This window comes from Oenanthe melanoleuca, chromosome 1, assembly GCF_029582105.1.
Source record: "Oenanthe melanoleuca isolate GR-GAL-2019-014 chromosome 1, OMel1.0, whole genome shotgun sequence".
Classification (NCBI taxonomy): domain Eukaryota; kingdom Metazoa; phylum Chordata; class Aves; order Passeriformes; family Muscicapidae; genus Oenanthe; species Oenanthe melanoleuca.
In genome coordinates, this window is record NC_079333.1 from 101,058,273 (window position 1) to 101,078,305 (window position 20,033).

Sequence of the window (20,033 nt, forward strand, 5' to 3'; positions counted from 1 at the left end):
CTTTGTTGCTGACTTAAACTCTGCCTATTCTTTATGGCTAATCTCTGAAATGAGACTCAGAGAAGTGTTCCTGTGTTATCCAGCTTCCTTCTTCTTTTAGAAAAAACACACCAATTCCTAACCAAACCTGCATGTTACAACACAGCAGTCCCTGTCCCCCTTCCAAATTATATTCATTATCTTTATCATTCCTGTAGTAATTGAAGTTTATGAAAGTGCACCTAAACAAACTAACTGCCTCTAACCAAACCCTATCTCTTTGTGAGTTAAATCATCCAAGACAAGCAGAGAATGGAAATCAGTTTAGGCCACAAAGTTGCAAAGATTTATTTCTGTGCTAACCTGAAGCTCTGTGGATGGTCCTGTTGACTTCAGAGGGATTACTTATAGTCCATGAAGTTGAGCAATCTGCGTAAGTGATTGCAAAATTGAAACCTTAGATAGACTGTAATTGGATTTTGAAAAAGGCTCAGAAGCTGAATACACAGCTATAAATCACATGTGCTCAGAGAGTTATAAATCACAAAAAAAAAAAAAAAAAAGAACGAAATAGAATTCTTTTTCATAGTAGTTCAGCTGTATGAGGGCTAATTAATGAATAAAATTAATTCTAAATTTTTACAGATCATTAAATGTAAAGCCCCTGAAACATGTCATATAAGTCAAAAGATATGAATCTTTGACAGAACTCTTTTATTTATTTTCTTCTTACAACTTCAGTTATGATAAGTGAATTACCTGTATGACACAGTGAAAGGAAGTTTATCAAATATTAGAGCCAGGTGAAGATCAAAGATATAACCTATAAATGTGTCCAATAGTTAGGAAAGAAAAGGTATAAAATTTATATTTGCATTTATTGCAAGCCATATATGCTAGATATTTGGAGAGGACACATGCTTTGTTTTAATTAGCTGCCTCTTTCACTGAGTTGCTTGGCCAAAGCCTCCTGATAAGGAAAAAAATTGTAGCCATTGGTCAAAACGCTTGTAACAAATCTAGTTTTAAATTGAAGCTATTTATTCAGAAACCAATCTAGTACTGCTGCAGCAATCAATGTGTTTTCCTTGGAGTAGAACTGCTCCTGTGCTACTGGAAGACTCTTGTTAATTGCCTGTAACTAAATGATTGCTGTGCTTCTGGATGTAAGTCTCTGGCACTGCTCGTTTGTTGTGTTTAACAGAATGCCTGTCGCCCCAAGGGTTAGCCGAGTAATTTTCCTCCACTATTTTCTACATTCAGTCTCAGCTCCTTAAGGAGGGCCAGGTCTGTGATCTGAGCAGCACAGCACAGGGGCTAAATAGATTTTAAAAGGTTTGCATTTCTCATATCTTGCTTCTGATGTGGAATTGTGGCAAAATTGAATCTTTTTAGTATGTAGCCACTACAGGAAACTTGAATTTCAGCAGGAAAAACAGATCACACTTCAAAGGGAATGTAATGCCTGCTGCAGCAACTGTGCCCAAATCACACTGTAAAAGGCAGAATAAAGCAGCAGAAAAATATGTTATTGTAAAGGTAACCATGGGCTGCAACCTTGCTGCTGCTCTTTAACTTGCCTTTGACAGTCACTACATCGTTGTTGAGCTGTTGACACACATCACCAATACCCTTGGCACTCGCAGAGCATTTGTCAGGAGTAAGCTCTGGTAGGGAGGAGCCAGAGCACCTTCCCAATTCACATTGGGAAAACAGAAATGTGAAATGGCTTCAGTCACTGAGGGGCCAACAGCAGAGGCAGGACTGAGCTTTCTGCTTCTTGCACCTTCAGCTCAGCTCAACACCATTCCTAAAATCCCCAAGGCATCTCAGAGCCAGCCAGTGGCCTTTTAGGGCACGGTTTGGCATCCTACAGAAACTCAAGGCCAGAAAACAGCCAACCACCGTGCCCAGGCTGATCCCCCTGCCTTCCATAGTGCTGCACAGATGTGTCTGTCCCACTTCTGTCCCTCTTCCAGCACTCTGGGGGGAGCTCAGGCATCCCGTGGGCTGGGTGCAAGGATGCAGCAACCTGCTGGGCTGATCACTGCCCCTCTCTGCCTCTGAGCCCTGACAAGCTGCACAAAACAGAGTGAACGTGTGCTGATGGATGCTGTCCAGCACAGAGGAAAGCACAAGCTGGCTCAGTGAGATCAACAGACCATGAAACTTCCCTTGCAAACAAATCTGTTTAAGAAACAGCCACTTTTTCTGTGTATGATCACGATGGCTCAGCAGCAACACATGAAAAGGTAATTGCTAATATGTTTCAGGCTGACTAGAGAATTTTGTTGTTTGCTTTGATGGCCTAATTAAGAACAGTTTCATGTGCTTTCAGATAGATTTTACTGAAGCAAACATAAAGGCATAATCTTACTTTATGGGAAACATATAACTAAGGGGGACTCTGATGGCAAAAGTGATGCAGTGTATTAGTCTGATTTCATGCACAATGACAGAAGACAGATGAATACCTGCAGTTATTTCTTTCCATTTAATATAAAAATCATTAGTTTAGAGAAAACTTCTGTTTTCCAGTTGTAAAGATTTTCTTTGCCTTTAGTGATTCATAACAGCAGGCACATAAATAGAGTACTTTGTACCTAGCAACCCAAAATATTAAAACCTTTCTTCTAGTTACCATTGAACAGCTTCATCACCTGTATTACAAAATGATAAACAGGGTATAGTATGCCAGTGCAGAGTAATTTCCATTTCCATTTCCATTTATATTCTAGAATATTGCACTTCTTGCCTATGCAAACCATATTTTGTCGAATGTTTTTCATAATATTTCCCTTGCTGGACTAGAAAAGTATTGGGAGCTGGAAATAACCATGTCAGTCTTAAAAATATCTGACACAAAGGAGTTTCCAGCACAGTTTTGGAAAGAATGACATGGAATATAAATGCCTTTTTATTTTATTTTATTACACTTTTAGTGTCTTCTAGAGAGCAATGAAATCTTCTTACAATTGCCTCATAATAATGAAAAAAAAAAAAAAGATGTGTGATTCTCAGTAGATGCTGTCAAATAAATACGATTGTCAATTTTTCCTCTAACCTTTTATTCCTTTAATTGAATTGTATTGTTCTGGATTATCAAATCTGCACAACCACATGCATATACAAGTAAGGTTACTCCAGGTCCACACTGCTTCATTCAGACAGAAGAAGGACACTGTGAAGATAACCCTTGTTCCAGCACAGGTTTTTTGTAAAGCAGAATCTGTGGTTTAGATTTCCAAGATCTGGTGGTTTTTTTTTTTCATTCTTCAAAACAGTGATTTGAAAGAGCAGGGAAGGTCTTCAGACTTTCCATCTAGTGATTTCAAATTTCAAAATTGTTAGCAGCTCTCCTCCTACCCCCTTTTTTTGACACTACCAGTTTTCAGTCAATGAGCAAATGAAAAGTAACAAAACTCTGTGACTTCCTTCAAACTGGAGGCAGCAAAAGTCCATGGTGGCATATTCCCTTTGGCCTGGAAAGTGGCTCCACTGCTGGTGCTGGACATTCTTGGTGGCCACAAGTGACCCCTCCCTGTCCTCAGGAACAGAGCTCCATGGTGATGATCCCAATCCATCCTGTGGGCAGGTGGCAGTGGGGACACCATGGGGTCAGTCTGAATGGGAATGTCACAACAGGCAAACCAGGACTATTTGCTGTGTCTACACAGCAGCTAAGCCCACTGTGGGGAAGGTGAGAATAAACTGCAGACCTCTGGGAAACTGCTAAAAATATTAACATAAATATAACTGAGATGTCAGGTTGTAGTGTTTCTTGGAAAATATGTCTTCTCTCAAGTGTTTTGTGAGGATTTTTGATTATTATTTTTATTTTCATTTTGGAAAAAAGAATCAAATCCTTATCTTATGTTTGCCTACATCCTGTTCATATATGGAATAAGGGAAGAGCTGGTTTTGCATTGTAGTCCTCAAAAAGGAAATATTCACCTCTGCTTACACTCTAAGTCAAATGGCAACATTTATCTAGGTAAAGCAAAGTATTATCTATCTACAGAAAAAAAGAAAGAAGAGTTATAAAATATATAATATATATGCACATACTCATAGACAAACACACAAGCACACTCCCAGCAAAATTTATTTTTCAAATTATCAATTCATATAGTGTATCAGAGGGAAAAAGTAGCTTATTGAAGTTATGGAAGCTGTAAAAAGCTATAAAAATCCCATCAATTAGGTATTCATTCAAGGGCTTTATAATGAAATAAATACATAAATAACCCATCATTCATTATCTTATTTTAATGTTTAACAGAAGTGCAAGGTCTGCTGCTAATCTTCCTGTGGTTGGGAATGTGGTTGTTACTGAGTTTTGTAATTCTTTGCAGAGCTGATGTACACAGTTGAGCTTGCTGGTGGCCTTGGTGCTATTCTGCTGCTGCTTGTTTGTCTAGTGACCATCTACAAGTGTTACAAGATAGAGATCATGCTCTTCTACAGAAATCATTTTGGAGCTGAAGAACTAGATGGAGGTAAGGCAGCTTCTTAGCACATTTCCTACTTTCTAAGAATATCTGTCTTTTGTGTCTCTTCACCAAGGCCCAAATTTCATTTCAGCTCAAGGTGTGTTAACAGCTGCAATTTTAGGTGCTGACTTGGATAGACATTCCTCATACAGCACATGAGCACAGTCACTGCTGAGCTGATGTTCGTGCTGCTCTCTGGAGCTCCAGAGGACATCCGTGTCTTTTAGATTTTTATTCTCAACACTGAATGTAAATTGCCAACATCTATGCATTAAAGATTTTCACTTCCTGTCAGTACTAAAAGCCAGCTTTACTTCTCTGTGAGCAAGGTGGTGTTGTCCCTAATTGAATTTAACAAATAGGTAGAGGTTGAAGTGAATCTCAATTTACTGCTTGTTCAAACTGACCAGTTTCAATAAACTGTACTGAGTGTTTGGGAATGCACCCAGTAGTTCACTTGCTTGAGCTCATTTGCTTAATCACTGATCAGGCTGCAAATGGTCATTAAAATTGCTCTGTGATTCAAGAACATCCAGCCTAAAAAAAACTAATCCACAATATATGCACCAGTTCTGTCAAACATTACATGCATTTTCATCTTTATCTTTATAAGGACTGAAGGAAAAGGTCCCCTTTGCCTCTAGCCTTACTAATCAAAACTGTTGTTGAACAGAAAACTGAGCTGCAGTCTCTGATTAATTAGATTGGTTTCTTGGGTTGGAGTTCCTAATTTTTTGGGCTACCACTATGTCTTTGGTGACAGGACCTTTTATCCTACAGAAATACTAATAAAAGGTTTTTTTACAGGTCAAGGTAATAGCTTGCAGGCAGAAGCTGCTGTGATATATTAAAATAAATATGTATTGATAAACAAGTGATGGCTAAATCTGTCACTGATAAGCAAAAGAGCAGTTGCAAAGTTACAAGTCCTTATATAAGACTTCCATAATAAAATCACTAGGGAATGACCCATTTCTGCCTGACATCTAAAAATGCACAAGGATTCAAAATAGAAAATTCTCAAAACAACAAGCCCAAGAACATCAGAACATTTTGTAACCTTCTACAGGCTTTACAAAAAGATGCATTAATGTAGCAGCTTAGTGAGGAAAAAGTCAGGATATTCTATTTATTTTACTGAGGAGGAAACTGAGGCCCAGAGGGACTGTGAGTCATGGAGCATTTTGACAGACACCTTCTTTTTTTTCAGAAGTTCAGATTCTCTCCTATTCACAAAACAGCTGCCAGTTTAAATGGACATGTTTACTTCCATAAATTATGTGAATTTAATAATAGCCGTATTAGAATATGTGGAAATAGACACTTTAAATAATAGTTGTTTAGATAGATGTAATTTTACTTTTTTCTCTCTTAGTACCAGTAATTCTTGCTTTTATAGTTGTCATTTATAATTTTCTCAAATAATTCCAACTAATTTGTGGACTCACTCTGCCAGGTGTCACACTCTTTTCTCTCTCTCTTGTCTCATCCCAAACATTGGTCACTTGGGAACAGCAGTACTTGAATCATGGATTTTAAACATCAAAAACATTACCTCTAAAGGATACTGTTCTGTGATTCAAAAGGAGGAAAAACAATATCCATTCAGTTTATCCTTCTCAGCAAAGGTCATTGTTAAAGAAGGTCAAGCATGGATTCTCCTTAGATCAGTGCAAACACTGAGAGCTTGCATGCTTAACCACAGTAATAAAAAAGAAAAATTCTATTTACAAATTCCTAATGAAAGCCTGTAGCTTCTACCATGTTCAATATACTGGAAAAAAACCCCATTGTGCTAATGAAGTGACTGCAGCTGCACATTTCACTCTGTCCTTTCACTTACACTCTTGCAAAGGAAGGAAGATGGAGAGGAAAAGTTCCACAGAAACCCAAGACATGGCTTGTACAGAAATAAATTGCAGACATACACCGAGATCCCTTCCTTTGGCTTAGTTTGTTATTGACAGACACAAAATGCTGAACTCTAAAATCCTACTCTAACCTCATCTCCTGCAGAGCAGCAGCAGAGCGCCCACGTTCTATTCATAATTTACACCATGTTCTGTCATACTTCAGGACAGCATGGAGATAAGCAAACATCAAAATATCACAGTCTTTTTTTTTATGTGCACTCTATTGTACCCAGAGAGGATTTGAAACACTTTAAAGGTGAGGTCCAATTAAAGTTTTCAGTTGAAAATCTATTTTTAAAATTCAATGCTTCATTTCTTCCCTGATCAGAGAACAAGCCCTTCAGGATGTCAAATCTCATCACAATTCCTTTTTCCTTTCCAAGCCTGAGACACATCAGTTTTTCTCAGGCTAACTAGCACGCATTTCTGTGGGAGGCATGGCTAAATTGTGAGAAGTACTTGAAAACAAAGTATTTAACCCTTACAGCAAATGCAACTCAATTTATTACTTGCTGTAGGGATGCTGCAGTTGGAACAAATGATCACAGCTGTCAATTCCTCATTTCTCTAACTTAGAGTGTTGAATTTTCCAATGTTTTTTCTCAGCCTAAGGACAAGACTCTCCTGTTTTTTCTCTCTCCTGCAGACACTGCAGCTCAGTCCTGGCAATGTGAATTGAAGCCCCCATTTTATGTTTTCATGGTTGATTCCCACGAAATTGCCTTTCCTACTAATTTGGAGTATAGCAATATTACTGCTTCTCCTCTCACTCCATGCCTGTGCTTTCCAGCCATGTGGGAGCTGTGTCCAGCTGGGGATTGTGTGATGGACACCACAGTGTGTCCTTCAGTGCAGAGGAGCACAGGGAGCCCCTGTCCAGCCAGGGGACCTGGTGTGAATGTCTGACAGCTGCTCAGTCCTGGAGCACAGGGCAGAGAAACACTCTGACCCTTGGCAAAGCAGTGGCTTTCCTGCCTGCAGGTGTTTGGCATGACCTTGCATCTCTGAGACATAACTCACCACTACCAGTTTGGTGGCCAGAAACTCCCAAATCTTTCTAAGAGGAAAAATCCAGTTCAAGATCTCTCCTCATACGCAGTCAAGATGATAGCTTGGAGTGCTGTGCAAACAAAGAAATGTGCTGTACTGTTCTGAAAACAACATTTTCACAAATAGATACTTCACTGGGAACTTCTGAGGGCTAATCTTTGTCAAATGTCAGGCAACCTTTTTAGTTTTGCAGCTTTAAACTTAAAAGCTTATTTTAAAAAGCCTTGTCCATAAAGCACACTTTAGGGACTCAAATGATATTACTGAAAGGCACTTTTAGAAGTGATGATTTCTTCTATTTTATTGTTCATTGAACTCCAACAAAAGAGATTTTATACCATACCATTCTCTGTGGAGCATTTTAACAGCTGCTTTTCATGTATTTTTATTTTCCAAGGACCTTCTCTTGCTGTTGTTCCCAGTTTTTAAATGACTTTATGAAAAGAAGTATTGTACTTTAAATGACAGAATGAAAATGCAAATAACCATTTACAAGTACCTGTGACCAACACGTCCTGACTTCTTTCTAGCTTGCACTCTGTGACCTTTGTATCAGAAGAGATATTACTACTGTATAGAAATCTGCTCTTTATATAAGCTGATTTCCAGGCACTCTAAAATCAGTGGAAATTTTCCCATTATTTTACCTGGAACAACTTTCTCCTTTGCACAACTTTGCACAACTTTTCTCCTTTGTTCCTGCTCATCAAATCGTGCAAGGGTCAGTCCCCAGGCATGGCAGCCACATCAGCCACAGTGAGGGGGCAGAGTCACTTCTCTCAGTAGTGCCAGTTGTGGTCCTGCCTCAGAGTGGACAGGAGGCTCAAAGTGACCAGAACAGCTCTTCTCAACTTTTCCTTTTTCAAGATCTGAGAGGTTCCAGTGCATATGTAAGTGACTGCATGCCAGTTTTAATTCACATTATGGATAAATCCAGAAGTCTGTGAATGACAGGCTAAAAACCACTGGACATGGTCAGATAAGCAAAAAGTACTCAGAAACTTCTACATGTGTTAGTATTTTAGATTCTTGTTTCAGAGGCAAGACTATATGGTACAGCTATTAGTAGAAACAGTTTGCAGGTATCTGCTACTACCATTACCTGGGTAGATTTTTAACCTTTTAAATTGATGGAAGTTTTTTATCAAAAAATTAATAAGCAAAGGTGAAGACAATCTTAAAATAATTTTTTTAAAAAATAAAAGGGAGAAAAGAAGAATTCACCAACCTTGGTGAATTGAAGGAGCAGCTCCCTTACAGGGAAGGCAACTGGCTCCAAGTCTGGGGAGTTTCAGCTCTGAAAGAGGGAAAGTGGCTGCTTTTGTTTTATTTGTTTTTTTTTGTTTTACACCACATTGCTGAAATAAAACAAAGTGCTCCTAATAAGAGCAAAATGTGCCACTGCTGAGCTCCCTCAGTTCCAGAAGTCTTGTTTGGATTTGGTACATGACATCTACACTGTTTCTTGGTTGGGCTGTTTGCCTTTTCATGAGAGATTAATTTCTGTTCTTGCTGAGGGAAAGCAAATCAATGCTCAAATTAGGAGACTGATGAGACTGGCTCTTCCTTGTAGTTCTGCTGCACTTGGGAGTCCTTATGTAATCATGATTTTGTCCTTGTTGTTATTTAGCTGCAAAGGACTATCAGGGTTCATGGATGAACCTGTGGGAATGCCCAGTTAATATCTTAATAACTGTCCAGGACAAGAGCAGGTAAGAAATACTTGTTAGTGGTTTCCTGGGTTTCATCCCAGGGAAACCCTTAAGCAGCAAGGAATGGCATTGCTTTGAGATTCCTCAGGTTTCTGTGTGACTAAGTTATTAACTTTCAAATATAACTTTCACCACTGGTTTAAGCACCACCAAAGCACTTGTGTTAATGATTATGCTATGCAGGTATAGCTAGACTGAAATTACTGCTGAAGTTAGTGACTTTGCAATTACTGAATCTTCCCTGGGGATGCACAAAATAGGTTTGCAATAGCAGTCTCACCACTCATTTATATATTCTTATTGGCTATTGGCAAATTGTGACGATAAGAAATCCTGCTCTATGAATATCAATTTCAAATTCTATTAAAATCACCTTAGAAAAATGCAGCTCTCTTCTTTCTAAACATTACGGGTTATGAAAAGGGATTTTTCTCTTATTTAATTACAATTTTATTGCTGGAAAACTGTTTCTTTTAACTCTTCTTGTTTATGCTATTTATTTACATCTGAAATGCAATTCAAACAATAAAAACTCAATTTATGTCTCCACTGAATATGGGAGTTTCAAGATTCTGTGAATGAAATGTACTAATTCAAAGGAAAATTCCTGCTTTTTTCTCTCTTCCTATTTCATAACATCTAAAGTGCCTGTGTAACTTATATTATATATATTTATATCTTTAAAAAAATTATATTACCAAGATCATCTTTATATTCCAAACTAAGACATGGTTATAGGTTAGAAAGTTCAAATGTAAAGTAGAAAAAAATAAACTACCATACAATTCAACATCATTCTCTTGCACAAGGATATGAACTTGAATATATTAAGGGGAATGCTACATTTTAAAAATGCTATGGAAATAATTGTGTGGGTAATTCTTAATTTTTATTAACGTAAAAGGGCTTGACATTTAAAAATAATAGAAAATGTTACATCAGCAATAGTAAATAGTGTGAGGAAAAGTATAAGTATTTTGAATGACCTAGGATTTGAGCATTTTATTCAACTTAGCATTAAATGACATTTTTCCATTATATTAAGGATAACCTCTATCCCAATGTATATATTAAATCTGGCCCCCAAAATAGTGAAGCAAATACAGATTAAGAAATGCCATCATTTTGAAGGAAATACAGTCTCTGATAAATTTTGAAAGGCTCTTTGTAACCTTTCCTGAACATAGCACGTTTTTTTAAGACAAAATTTCCTGTATCAGTTTGACTCCAGCTCCCTGCAGCGTTTGGAAGGATCCAATCTCCTGTTTCCAAAGCTCCCCTTGAAATCCTGAAACACTGAATGAGATGAGTGCATTGCTCCTAACTCCTGAAGGAGTATCCAAGTGTTTAAGAGGGGAGCACATGCTCTGCTGAAGGAGAACAATCAGTTCCCTGTTGATGTGGAAATGGAAGATCTGCCCAGCCTTGCTGGGGATGCTCAGCTGCCTCCAGGGCACTGAATCTGAGGATTTCAGGATGCACAGACACATGAGCTGGCTCCATCATCTAGGTCTTAGGGCTCCATTGAAATTATACACTATGAAATACACCATTGTGGGGTTTCTGCTTGTTTTGATCTCTTAATCTGTGCTGTGCTAAAATGTATCCTGCCAGATAAAAGTCAGAATTTGTCACTGGCTTGAACATGGCTGATAAGAAGTAAAATTACTCTAGAAAGTTGTTGTTTGGTTGGGTTTTTTAAAGTTTTTTCATTCATATATATTATTTTTCTGTCCACCATTAGCAGAAATATCTTCAATGTTTAAGTCTGATAAACCCTCAAAGGCCCAAACTGCAGAACTTCTTGCAGTGCAACATGGAAATCATTAGAAAACAGATACATCTATAATGCAAATTTGATGTCAAATGTGTTTGGTGGTCCCTGTAGAAGAGGAAGTTTTATCTTTCTTTCTGTAGGCACCAGCTTATCATTTCTTCATGTGTAGCTGTTAAGAGAGCATGCATACAGATGAGTTCTTAGATGTCTGATAGCAATTTACTTACCCAAAGATCCCATTTGCATGTGAAAAAGTAGATGCATATAGAGTCTGGGTTTCGTTTTATGCTTACACTGAGCCTGTAAGTGACTGCTGCTGAGCACATCCTTGGAATAACAAGAAGCATTTACAACTTCATCCCCTAAAAATTTATATCACTTCTGTTGGATTAGCATTGTAGAAAGTCACAGGCAGTACTCTGTGGTGTACTCTGCATTTAGATGAGTACCAGAAGGAATGGGCAGTATTAAAGAATCCATGTTCCAATGATGCAGAAGGTGCCTTGGCTAGAATCCTGGGGCACTAAGTGAAGTAATCTTTCCATGTGTAATTAATGAAGATGAGATTTGACCCTGTGTTTACCCCTAAGGTCTGTCTAAACCTGTAGCTGAGAGTGACCATGACCATTGCTCACTTACAAACTTCTCACTTTCAACTCCACAGAATTGTTGAAATGATAGGAGAGTTTGTAACTCAGAGTGTTTTGCCTGGAGTCTTGCAGTACCAGTGTTTTGGGGCTGACTGAAACATTTGTGGGCTGAATGCATCACACCTTGAGCAGTAGCTGCATTTGGTCTCATTGTGATGAACTAGTCCAGAGCTTCCCCATGCCTGATGCCTGCACACATCTCTGCAGATATACCCTAGCCCCATTCTTTGCCCTACAAATATTAATAAAACTAGGAGGGAATTATATTTTCCCTGTAATACAGGATGATGAAGCCGTAGTTATTGAAGATGCTGGAGTCTCCATGATATGAAAAATGTGTGTTTTGAATAAATGCATAAGTGATATATTTGCATATGCAATAAAATAAAGTCAGCACAAATAATTTCTCCTCCAAGTAAGAATGTGCAAACCGTTTAACAGACAATACCCAGCCTTTAAAACAGTTTGAATTCTTCATTATTTTTTATTATTTATTCCTTTGAGAAATGATACATTCTCATATTTTTTCAAAGACTTTGAACAGAGCAACACTAGTCTCAAGCATGTACCATGGTTATGACCATTAATGAGGTGACAATAGAAAATGTCATTGCAGCACCAGCATTTTGTCAGTTGTAATAATTTCCCTATGTATTTATTGACCTCACTGTGTGCTAGCTCTTTTGCTGGGTTAACAGTGTATTCCTGCAGAAACAAAAACCTGCTGTGTATGTCCCTCTATATCATACTTGATCCAATCAGTCTTCTTTTAAGGCATTGCCAAAGGCAGGAGGTGCTGGTCTTCTACTAAAGGACATTTTTAATAAATTCTCCAAAAAAATAATGGAAAATGTGAACCATAAAGACAGGGTTTCCCTTTTTCTTAGTTTCTTTTTTTTGGCTTTTGTTTTGGTTGTTGTTTTTTTATTTGTTTGGGGCTCTTTTTCTGTGGCTATCACAATCCAATAGATACTATCCCACAAAAGAGGTGCAGGGCACAGAAAGAATACATGGCCATTTCATGGGTTTAGAAAGGTTAAAAGTAGTAACAGTACAACAAAATTTGTTCTGTCATCTGCAAATGTTAATAAGTATAGTGTACATGGTTCTCCAGAAGGGAGAGAACTGCTCAAGATTAGCACTGCTCCCTTAGTTTCATTTACACTGTGCATCTGCCCCACAGCTGCCAGGCTTTTCAAAATAATGCTACCAGACTACAAAAAGGTGTAAAATGATGAAAGGAGTGGCTCAATAAATAAATGAAGTCAGCACTGACTGTATATAACATTACTTATGACACACAGTATTTAGAGTATTCAATCAGATCTCTTTTGCAAGCAATTGATATTCTGGGTAGTCTGTTCATAATGTTGTCAAGAGAGTTAGAAGGATGTTAACATTTCATTACTCTTGTCATTGATTTTCCTCTGCTTTCTTCACAACAAAAGTCAAAACGTGACCTCTTATTCCACTGAATTAGTTCCAGAGCACTTGGCATTATTGACCTCCTAATGAAAATTAATGGTGGCTCTTTTGATTCAGTCTTTTAAGTAGGCACACCAGGCACATTTAAAAGGCAGGCATGGTTATTTCTCATATTGAAGTGAAGTAACACACTGTTAAGTAAGGAAATGTACATTAATGCAACATTAAACTTGCAAATTTAAATGCATAGAATTCAAGAAACTTAAACTGTATTATCAGGAGCTGGTGCTGGAAAGGTTTAAGCTTGGCAATAATTTCAGACCTGAAGAGCTAAAGTGTTTTACAAGGAATGCTATATGTACACTTAGAGCATTTTAGCCCCAGGTCCTAAATTTATAGTAAAATTCTGAAAAGACTGAAATGCTTTTACTATGCAGTAGAGACATTTGTGCATTATATTAGGTATTTCCATGCTCTTCTTACTCATTTTATGCTGGAGAAGAATGCAAATTCTTCTCAGTGACTTTTGATTTTTGTGCTCATGAGCTGTCACCCTGCAGTTGGGTGGATTTCCTTCATCTGGATTCTTACATAAACTGACTTCTGTCTGTGGATATGGAACCTCCTTCCTTGCATCTGTGTAACTAAGGATTATCTCTACCAGGTGAAACAGGAAAGCTGAATGGAGGCATATCTGAAGACTGGGTGAAAGCTTGCCATTTTATCTAAACCATTTCCTATTCCTGGAAAATTCTCCCAGAAATACTACCTGGGGAAATATCTGGGAAAACTGCTAGAATAAGGAATAAACTAACTTATTCTCCCTCTTTCCTTAGACAACAAAGACTATGATGCATATCTATCTTATACCAAAGTGGATCCTGACCAGTGGAATCAAGAAACTGGAGAGGAAGAAAGATTTGCTCTTGAGATTCTACCAGATATGCTGGAAAAGCATTATGGATACAAGTTGTTCATACCAGACAGAGATTTGATTCCCACAGGAAGTAAGTCATGTCTTTATTCTCATATTGAGGATATTGATATTGAGGAAGAAAATGAGTGGTTACAGTGATTATTTTAGTCTTGTTTCTTTACCTACTCTTTCAGAATGTCATCTTTCCTCCCATGTCTTAGAGAATAATGAGAATAAGCCACCAAACATTAATGTGCATTTTCCAGATAAGAGGATTATTATTTAATAATTGTATTATTTTAATTGAAGGTGTTAATTGAAATCTCTAGGAATGAATACCAAGTTCTTTCTTTTCAGCTCCTTATATTTTGTTTGGAAAGATATCCATGATTCTAAGTATTACAGAAATTCACACAGGAAAGAAAAAGTTGTGTTTGGACAAAGGCAATGTTTGAGTAGTGACTTCTACACCAGAAAAAAGTGGTGAACTCTGTCACTGTCCACTGTAGACAAATGTATGGTGGATGTACTTGATCTTTCTCAGAGACTGAATACTAGAATTGATTCCAGCTAGTACAGTAGATCTTTTTCATGTTTTCTGTCATATATTCCAACATAAGTACAGTAATGTTTTGTTAGTAGTAATATTCTTCATGTCTTCAGTGTAACCATATGGACTAAGTTCAATACCTTTAATGAAAGATAAAAGAAAGGATGTTTGGTATAGATAAAGCACAGCACAGAACATCAAACAATCTCATGGATATTTTTTAAATCTACAGCAAAACACCAATTTACAGGAGACAACACTTTTTATGAATGTGTGTGGCAGGGGCATGAAAGAAAAATAGAATCTAAGCCTACAAAAAAAAAACTTAGAGTATCCTTTGGGTTTGAGGCTGAGGTCCTGAAGCACATGGCTGCTGCTCTGTTGTCCAACTGGGGGACTTGCCTTTTTAAAGGTAAAAATTGTGCTGGACATATTTGTTCCAATAGCAAAACAGGTGATATAAAGCCACAGCCCATGAACAAAATCTCAAATTCCATAGCATGTGTGGGAATAGATGTTTTGCAGGATCACAGTAGGGTTGAGGATGGAAGGGGCCTGTGGAAGTCGTATTTTCCAACCTCCCTGCTCAAGGAGGCCCACATAGAGCACGTTGCTCAGGATCATGTTCTTCCAGGCCAGCCTGACACATTTGCAATTGATGTTTTTTGTATATTTCAATGAGATCCTCTGGGAGCAGAGATTTGTCTCTGCTGTTTCTCACCAGCGTATGAGAGCAGACTGTTTTCTTAGATTGTTTTTCTGAGCAATTGTTTTGTTTTGTAGCCTATATTGAAGATGTGGCAAGATGTGTAGACCAAAGCAAGCGACTGATCATCGTCATGACTCCAAGTTACGTGGTAAGAAGAGGTTGGAGCATCTTTGAACTGGAGACAAGGCTTCGAAATATGTTAGTCACTGGAGAAATCAAAGTGATACTGATTGAATGCAGTGAACTACGAGGAGTTATGAACTACCAGGAGGTTGAGGCCCTCAAACATACCATCAAGCTCCTCACTGTCATTAAATGGCACGGACCAAAATGCAACAAGTTGAATTCCAAGTTCTGGAAACGTTTACAGTACGAAATGCCTTTTAAGAGGATTGAACCCATGACAAACGAGCAGGTTTTAGATGTCAGTGAGCAGGGGCCCTTTGGGGAACTGCAGACAGTCTCTGCGATTTCCATGGCTGCTGCCACCTCCACTGCTCTTGCCACTGCCCATCCAGACCTGCGCTCCACCTTCCATAACACATACCACTCGCAGATGCGCCAGAAACACTATTACCGAAGCTACGAATACGATGTACCTCCTGCTGGCACCCTGCCACTTACCTCAATCGGTAACCAGCACACCTACTGCAACATCCCCATGACACTTATAAACGGGCAGCGGCCGCAGACAAAAACTAACAGGGAGCAGGCCCCCGAAGAGGCTCACACAAACAGTGCCATCCTGCCCCTCTTGCCACGGGAGACCAGTATATCCAGTGTCATTTGGTGACCCACACACAAGGGGCTGCCACCCCCCTGAGTAGGAGTAGAGCCTGCAGTCTGGTGCCTGGAACTACATCCTCGACTGCTGCTGTTAAACATGCATTACAATCGATAACAAACGAGGAAAAACAGGGTCTTGTACATATGTTTTTGCAATTTCTTTGTAGCATCAGTCTTCCTGTTTTACCCATGTCTCTTCCCATTCACATTTTTGACTTTGTTTTATATGTCATTGGAATTTGTATATTTACATTTTTTTTAAATGAAGAGACTGCTGTATAGATAGGAAACTTTTTTGCTTCATTAGTATAGTTTTAGACTTTTTGTTTGTTTGTTTATAACCTCTCTTGGGAATGCTTGGACAAAGCTATGTTGATATCAGAAGCACCATCCATTTTGTTGGCCTGCCTAGCCATGCCTGCTGCAGCTCACCTTTTTGGAGAGTTTTTGTTCTTAGAAGGACCCCATTGCTCCCTGAGAGCTCCAGTTTCATTTCTACTCCCGTAATGTGCACTGCTCCTTCCCTGCCCTGACAAAAACCCCCATTTGGGGTAACACTACAGTCTGATCATCTAACATGTAACTTGGTAGATACCTGTCAAACAAGAGGAAATACCCAATCTGTATTGGTTGCTTCACAGTAGTCACTAGAGTGTGTAGAAACTATAGCTGGTTTGGTTTTTTGGGTTTTTGCTTTTTTGGGTTTAGTTCTTCTCTTAATTCTTATTTTAAGAATGAGTTGGTTGTATCCCTTTTATAAATATGAAAGCAACCCTATTTTTAACACGTCCTGGAAAAGTATTTATGTGGCTGTGGATTTTATTTTTTAAGCACACAATTTTTTTTCTTTCTCAAGTTTCAAAATCCTGCAAATAACATTTGCAAATGTCAGGCAAGTAAGACAAGTGAGGCAATAGACACTGAAGTGCAGAGTCCTGCTGGTATGTACAGTGATGACTTCCAAACCAAAGGGGAATAAAAAAGACAGTATTGTAGATGGTTTGTCACTTTGTATTATAGAAAGTGTTATTTTCAAAACAAAGTAAGAGCAAAACATTATTTTCCTGTGGATTTCAGAGTCCCTTGTATTTTAATGTTCCAAAAACTGTATTTGCTTTAAAATTATATATTCAAGATTAAGAAATCTTCTTTCATTTGATTTTAGCTTGTAATGATAAATAAAATTTTATTAATTTCAACATGATTTCAGTAACAACTCAGGCAGAAAAAAATGACGTGAAATATACCAGAAATATAATTGTTTTCAGAATAAACTTTATTTATACAAAATTAATATTTAAATCAGACCTGGAAGTATTAAAAACAATTTATTCACTTTAATGAATAAATAAATTAGTTTTATTTTTATGTATGATTCTATCTTTGAGGAGTTGCAAATAATGCATGTACCATGGCTGACAGGGAAGAATGAAAGCCCACCACTGTGTTTACATCCAGACATCTTTGAGACAAATTAAAGAAACACCTTGCTCATGCTTTAAGTACCAGAAAGTCCCTTCTGGTTTTAGAAAGAGAGAGGAGTGGTGCAGCTCTGCAGTATATTCAAGCCAAGCTCTCTGCTAGTCCCTGCTGGCAGAAGCAGAGGAGCTGGAGCAGCACACTGTCATAGAGCCTTGGGTTTGATTTACCCTGGCAGAATCATAACTGGTGTCTTGGCAAAGAGTCCTTCGAGCCTATTTATGTAGTTAATTAGCTCTAGGCATTTTTATGGCAGCTGAGTGACATTGGCCAATATAATGGATGTTGTGGGGTTTGCCCGTCATGGTTGTCACAACGAGAAAAGTACAAGTTATAATATTTTGGTCTTCCTAATGAGAAGTGAGTGGAGAAGCTGCAGTTTGGGGGATGTTTGTGGGAGCAATCCAAAACTGACAGTGTGGGAGGAAATGACTGTTCTCCTGTGCTTCTGTTGTGAAAATCAAGAAATCTCAATATCTGCATAAGAAGCTAATAGACCTTTGAGGTGTGCACTGATTTTGAGTTACTTAAAATGTTTATTTCTCTGAGATTAAGCTCAAGTCCTTTTCTACAATCTGTTCTTTATTATAGTGTCTCTGGACATGTGCCAAACATCCACAAAATGGAAATTAGGCTGCCAGGTCACATAAAATTTTAAGAGAGTTTGCACTTCTGCTTTAAGAAAGCTGTTATTTATTTGCTCTTACAGACACCTGTCAGGCACTGATGGCATTTTCCTTCATTCATCTGGATGCCTGTCCTGGTTTTCACTGGGCTGATGTGGGGAGAAGGGGAGGGATTGAGTGAATTGCAGTGTGGTGCTTAATTTCCATCTGGGCTTAAACCACAACAGTCCCAATACCCCAGGATCCTTTGAAAGCAATGTTTTTTCCCCCTTTACATGCCCTGGTGTAAAGAGTGGGATGTGGAATAAATGTAGGATGCAATTATCTGACCACAATCACATTTAAACAATTGGCTTTTCTTGGCCACATGGGAAGTACTTTTCTTCTTCTATTTTTAGTGTAGATTTAAGCACTTTGAATAGCATGATTCAGGGATTGACAAATACTGTTTGATATTCTCACTACTTAAAGAAAACTTTTCCTATAATGTTTTGTCATAACATTAAATATAAGAAAAACGAACAAAATAAAAAAAAATATAAACAAACCACAAAACCTGAAATAAGTGGACAAGTCATCTGTGGCTTTAGAAATATTCCTCCTTAGTATTCCTCTTCTGTGAACAGCTCTGTGTGGGGAACAGTGAAAGAAAGTGTTGTGTGTTCAAATGCTCTATGTCTGACAAAAATTCTGTTGGAATGCAAAACAAAATGGAAACAAAATACAAACCAAAACTAACAAAAACTGTCATTGCCCTAGTGCTTGGGCCCCATCATTTTTGGTGAAGGTGTTTTTGTTTTTGACACTGCAGCCTGAACTGTGCATGCAATAGCCACACATAAGGTTTAGCCATAAGCAAATAGCACTTTATTTTTAAAAAGATACAGAGTGATGATCAGAAAAACTTCCTCTGCTGGTCAATACTTTGGGTCTGTATGTGGATTCTATGCACGTGAATTATCCAAGTGTGGTGCTCTGTCTTTATAAGGCTCTCTGTAATCATGGTAGTCTGTGTTATAAAAGGACTCTTGTTACACAGCTTGTGTAATTTCAGTATATCTAGGTTATCCAGACAGCATATATAGCCGGACAGAGATGGGAGACTGTATGGAATGCAGCTAATTAATTTGAAGGCAAAATGCATTGCTGGGTCTGATTCTGTTCTCAGTTACAGCATTATGATTTGAGAGTAAATCCAATAAATCTGAATGAGTGCAAGTTTGGTACATGTGGGAGAAAAAAATCAGAAAAGCAAAGAGAAAAGGAATTCATATTTGCAGTCTGTGACAAGCTGAAATCTTGGCCGCAGGGAAAGGAACAGTAAAATACTTTCTGGATTTTAGTGAGGACCCAGTTCTTACCTGGCAGCCAACATCAAACACCTTCAATATGATCTGGTTCAGAGTTCAATACTGTTAGGCTTAGATGCAAACTAAGATCTTTCTATTACTGTACAGCTGTGAAAACAATATGTATTTTAAATAATGGGTGATAATCAGTTTCAAAATAGTCAGAAAGCTTGTTATACCTTCCTGATCAAAATGCACAGTTTTATTCGAATATTGTGCATTAATGACCCATTTAAATTATAAATAGAATAGTGAAAAAAAAAAAAAAAAAAAAAAAAAAAAAAAGAAGGAAATATCAAGATAGTAAGCCTAAGAAGAGTGTAATTAAAATCCAAAGGAAGAGACAGCACAGTAGTAAAGTAATCTCAAAAATAGGACAATGGCCAATGGAGAATAAAGGGCGAAATGCCCACTTGCTTTTTGACTGTATTGTGGTTTCTTTTGTCATGCAAAGCTCTGTACTCTGGCTGACCTACATCAAACAACTGGCTTTTTTGGAGGCCATCCAGACAGATCAGCAACACAAATTCGTCCCCATATTTCTAATTCTGAATGATTTTGTACTTGTTGATAGTCTAGCACAGAGAGATTTTTGTTTGTCTTCTACTGTTGTTATAAA

At 38.0% G+C, this 20,033-nt stretch overlaps 1 protein-coding gene across 1 annotated transcript in view; it reads left to right on the forward strand.

Moving 5' to 3' along the window:
• The window catches only part of IL1RAPL1 (interleukin 1 receptor accessory protein like 1), a 669,427-nt gene extending 650,858 nt beyond the window's left edge, over window positions 1–18,569 (forward strand). The window contains exons 9-11 of the mRNA XM_056502208.1: window positions 4,335–4,478; window positions 13,836–14,006; window positions 15,249–18,569. Of these exons, the coding sequence (XP_056358183.1) occupies window positions 4,335–4,478; window positions 13,836–14,006; window positions 15,249–15,967 (1,034 nt within the window). The 3' untranslated portion in view covers window positions 15,968–18,569. The remainder of the gene's footprint in view (window positions 1–4,334; window positions 4,479–13,835; window positions 14,007–15,248) is intronic.
• The last annotated feature ends 1,464 nt before the right edge of the window (window positions 18,570–20,033 follow it).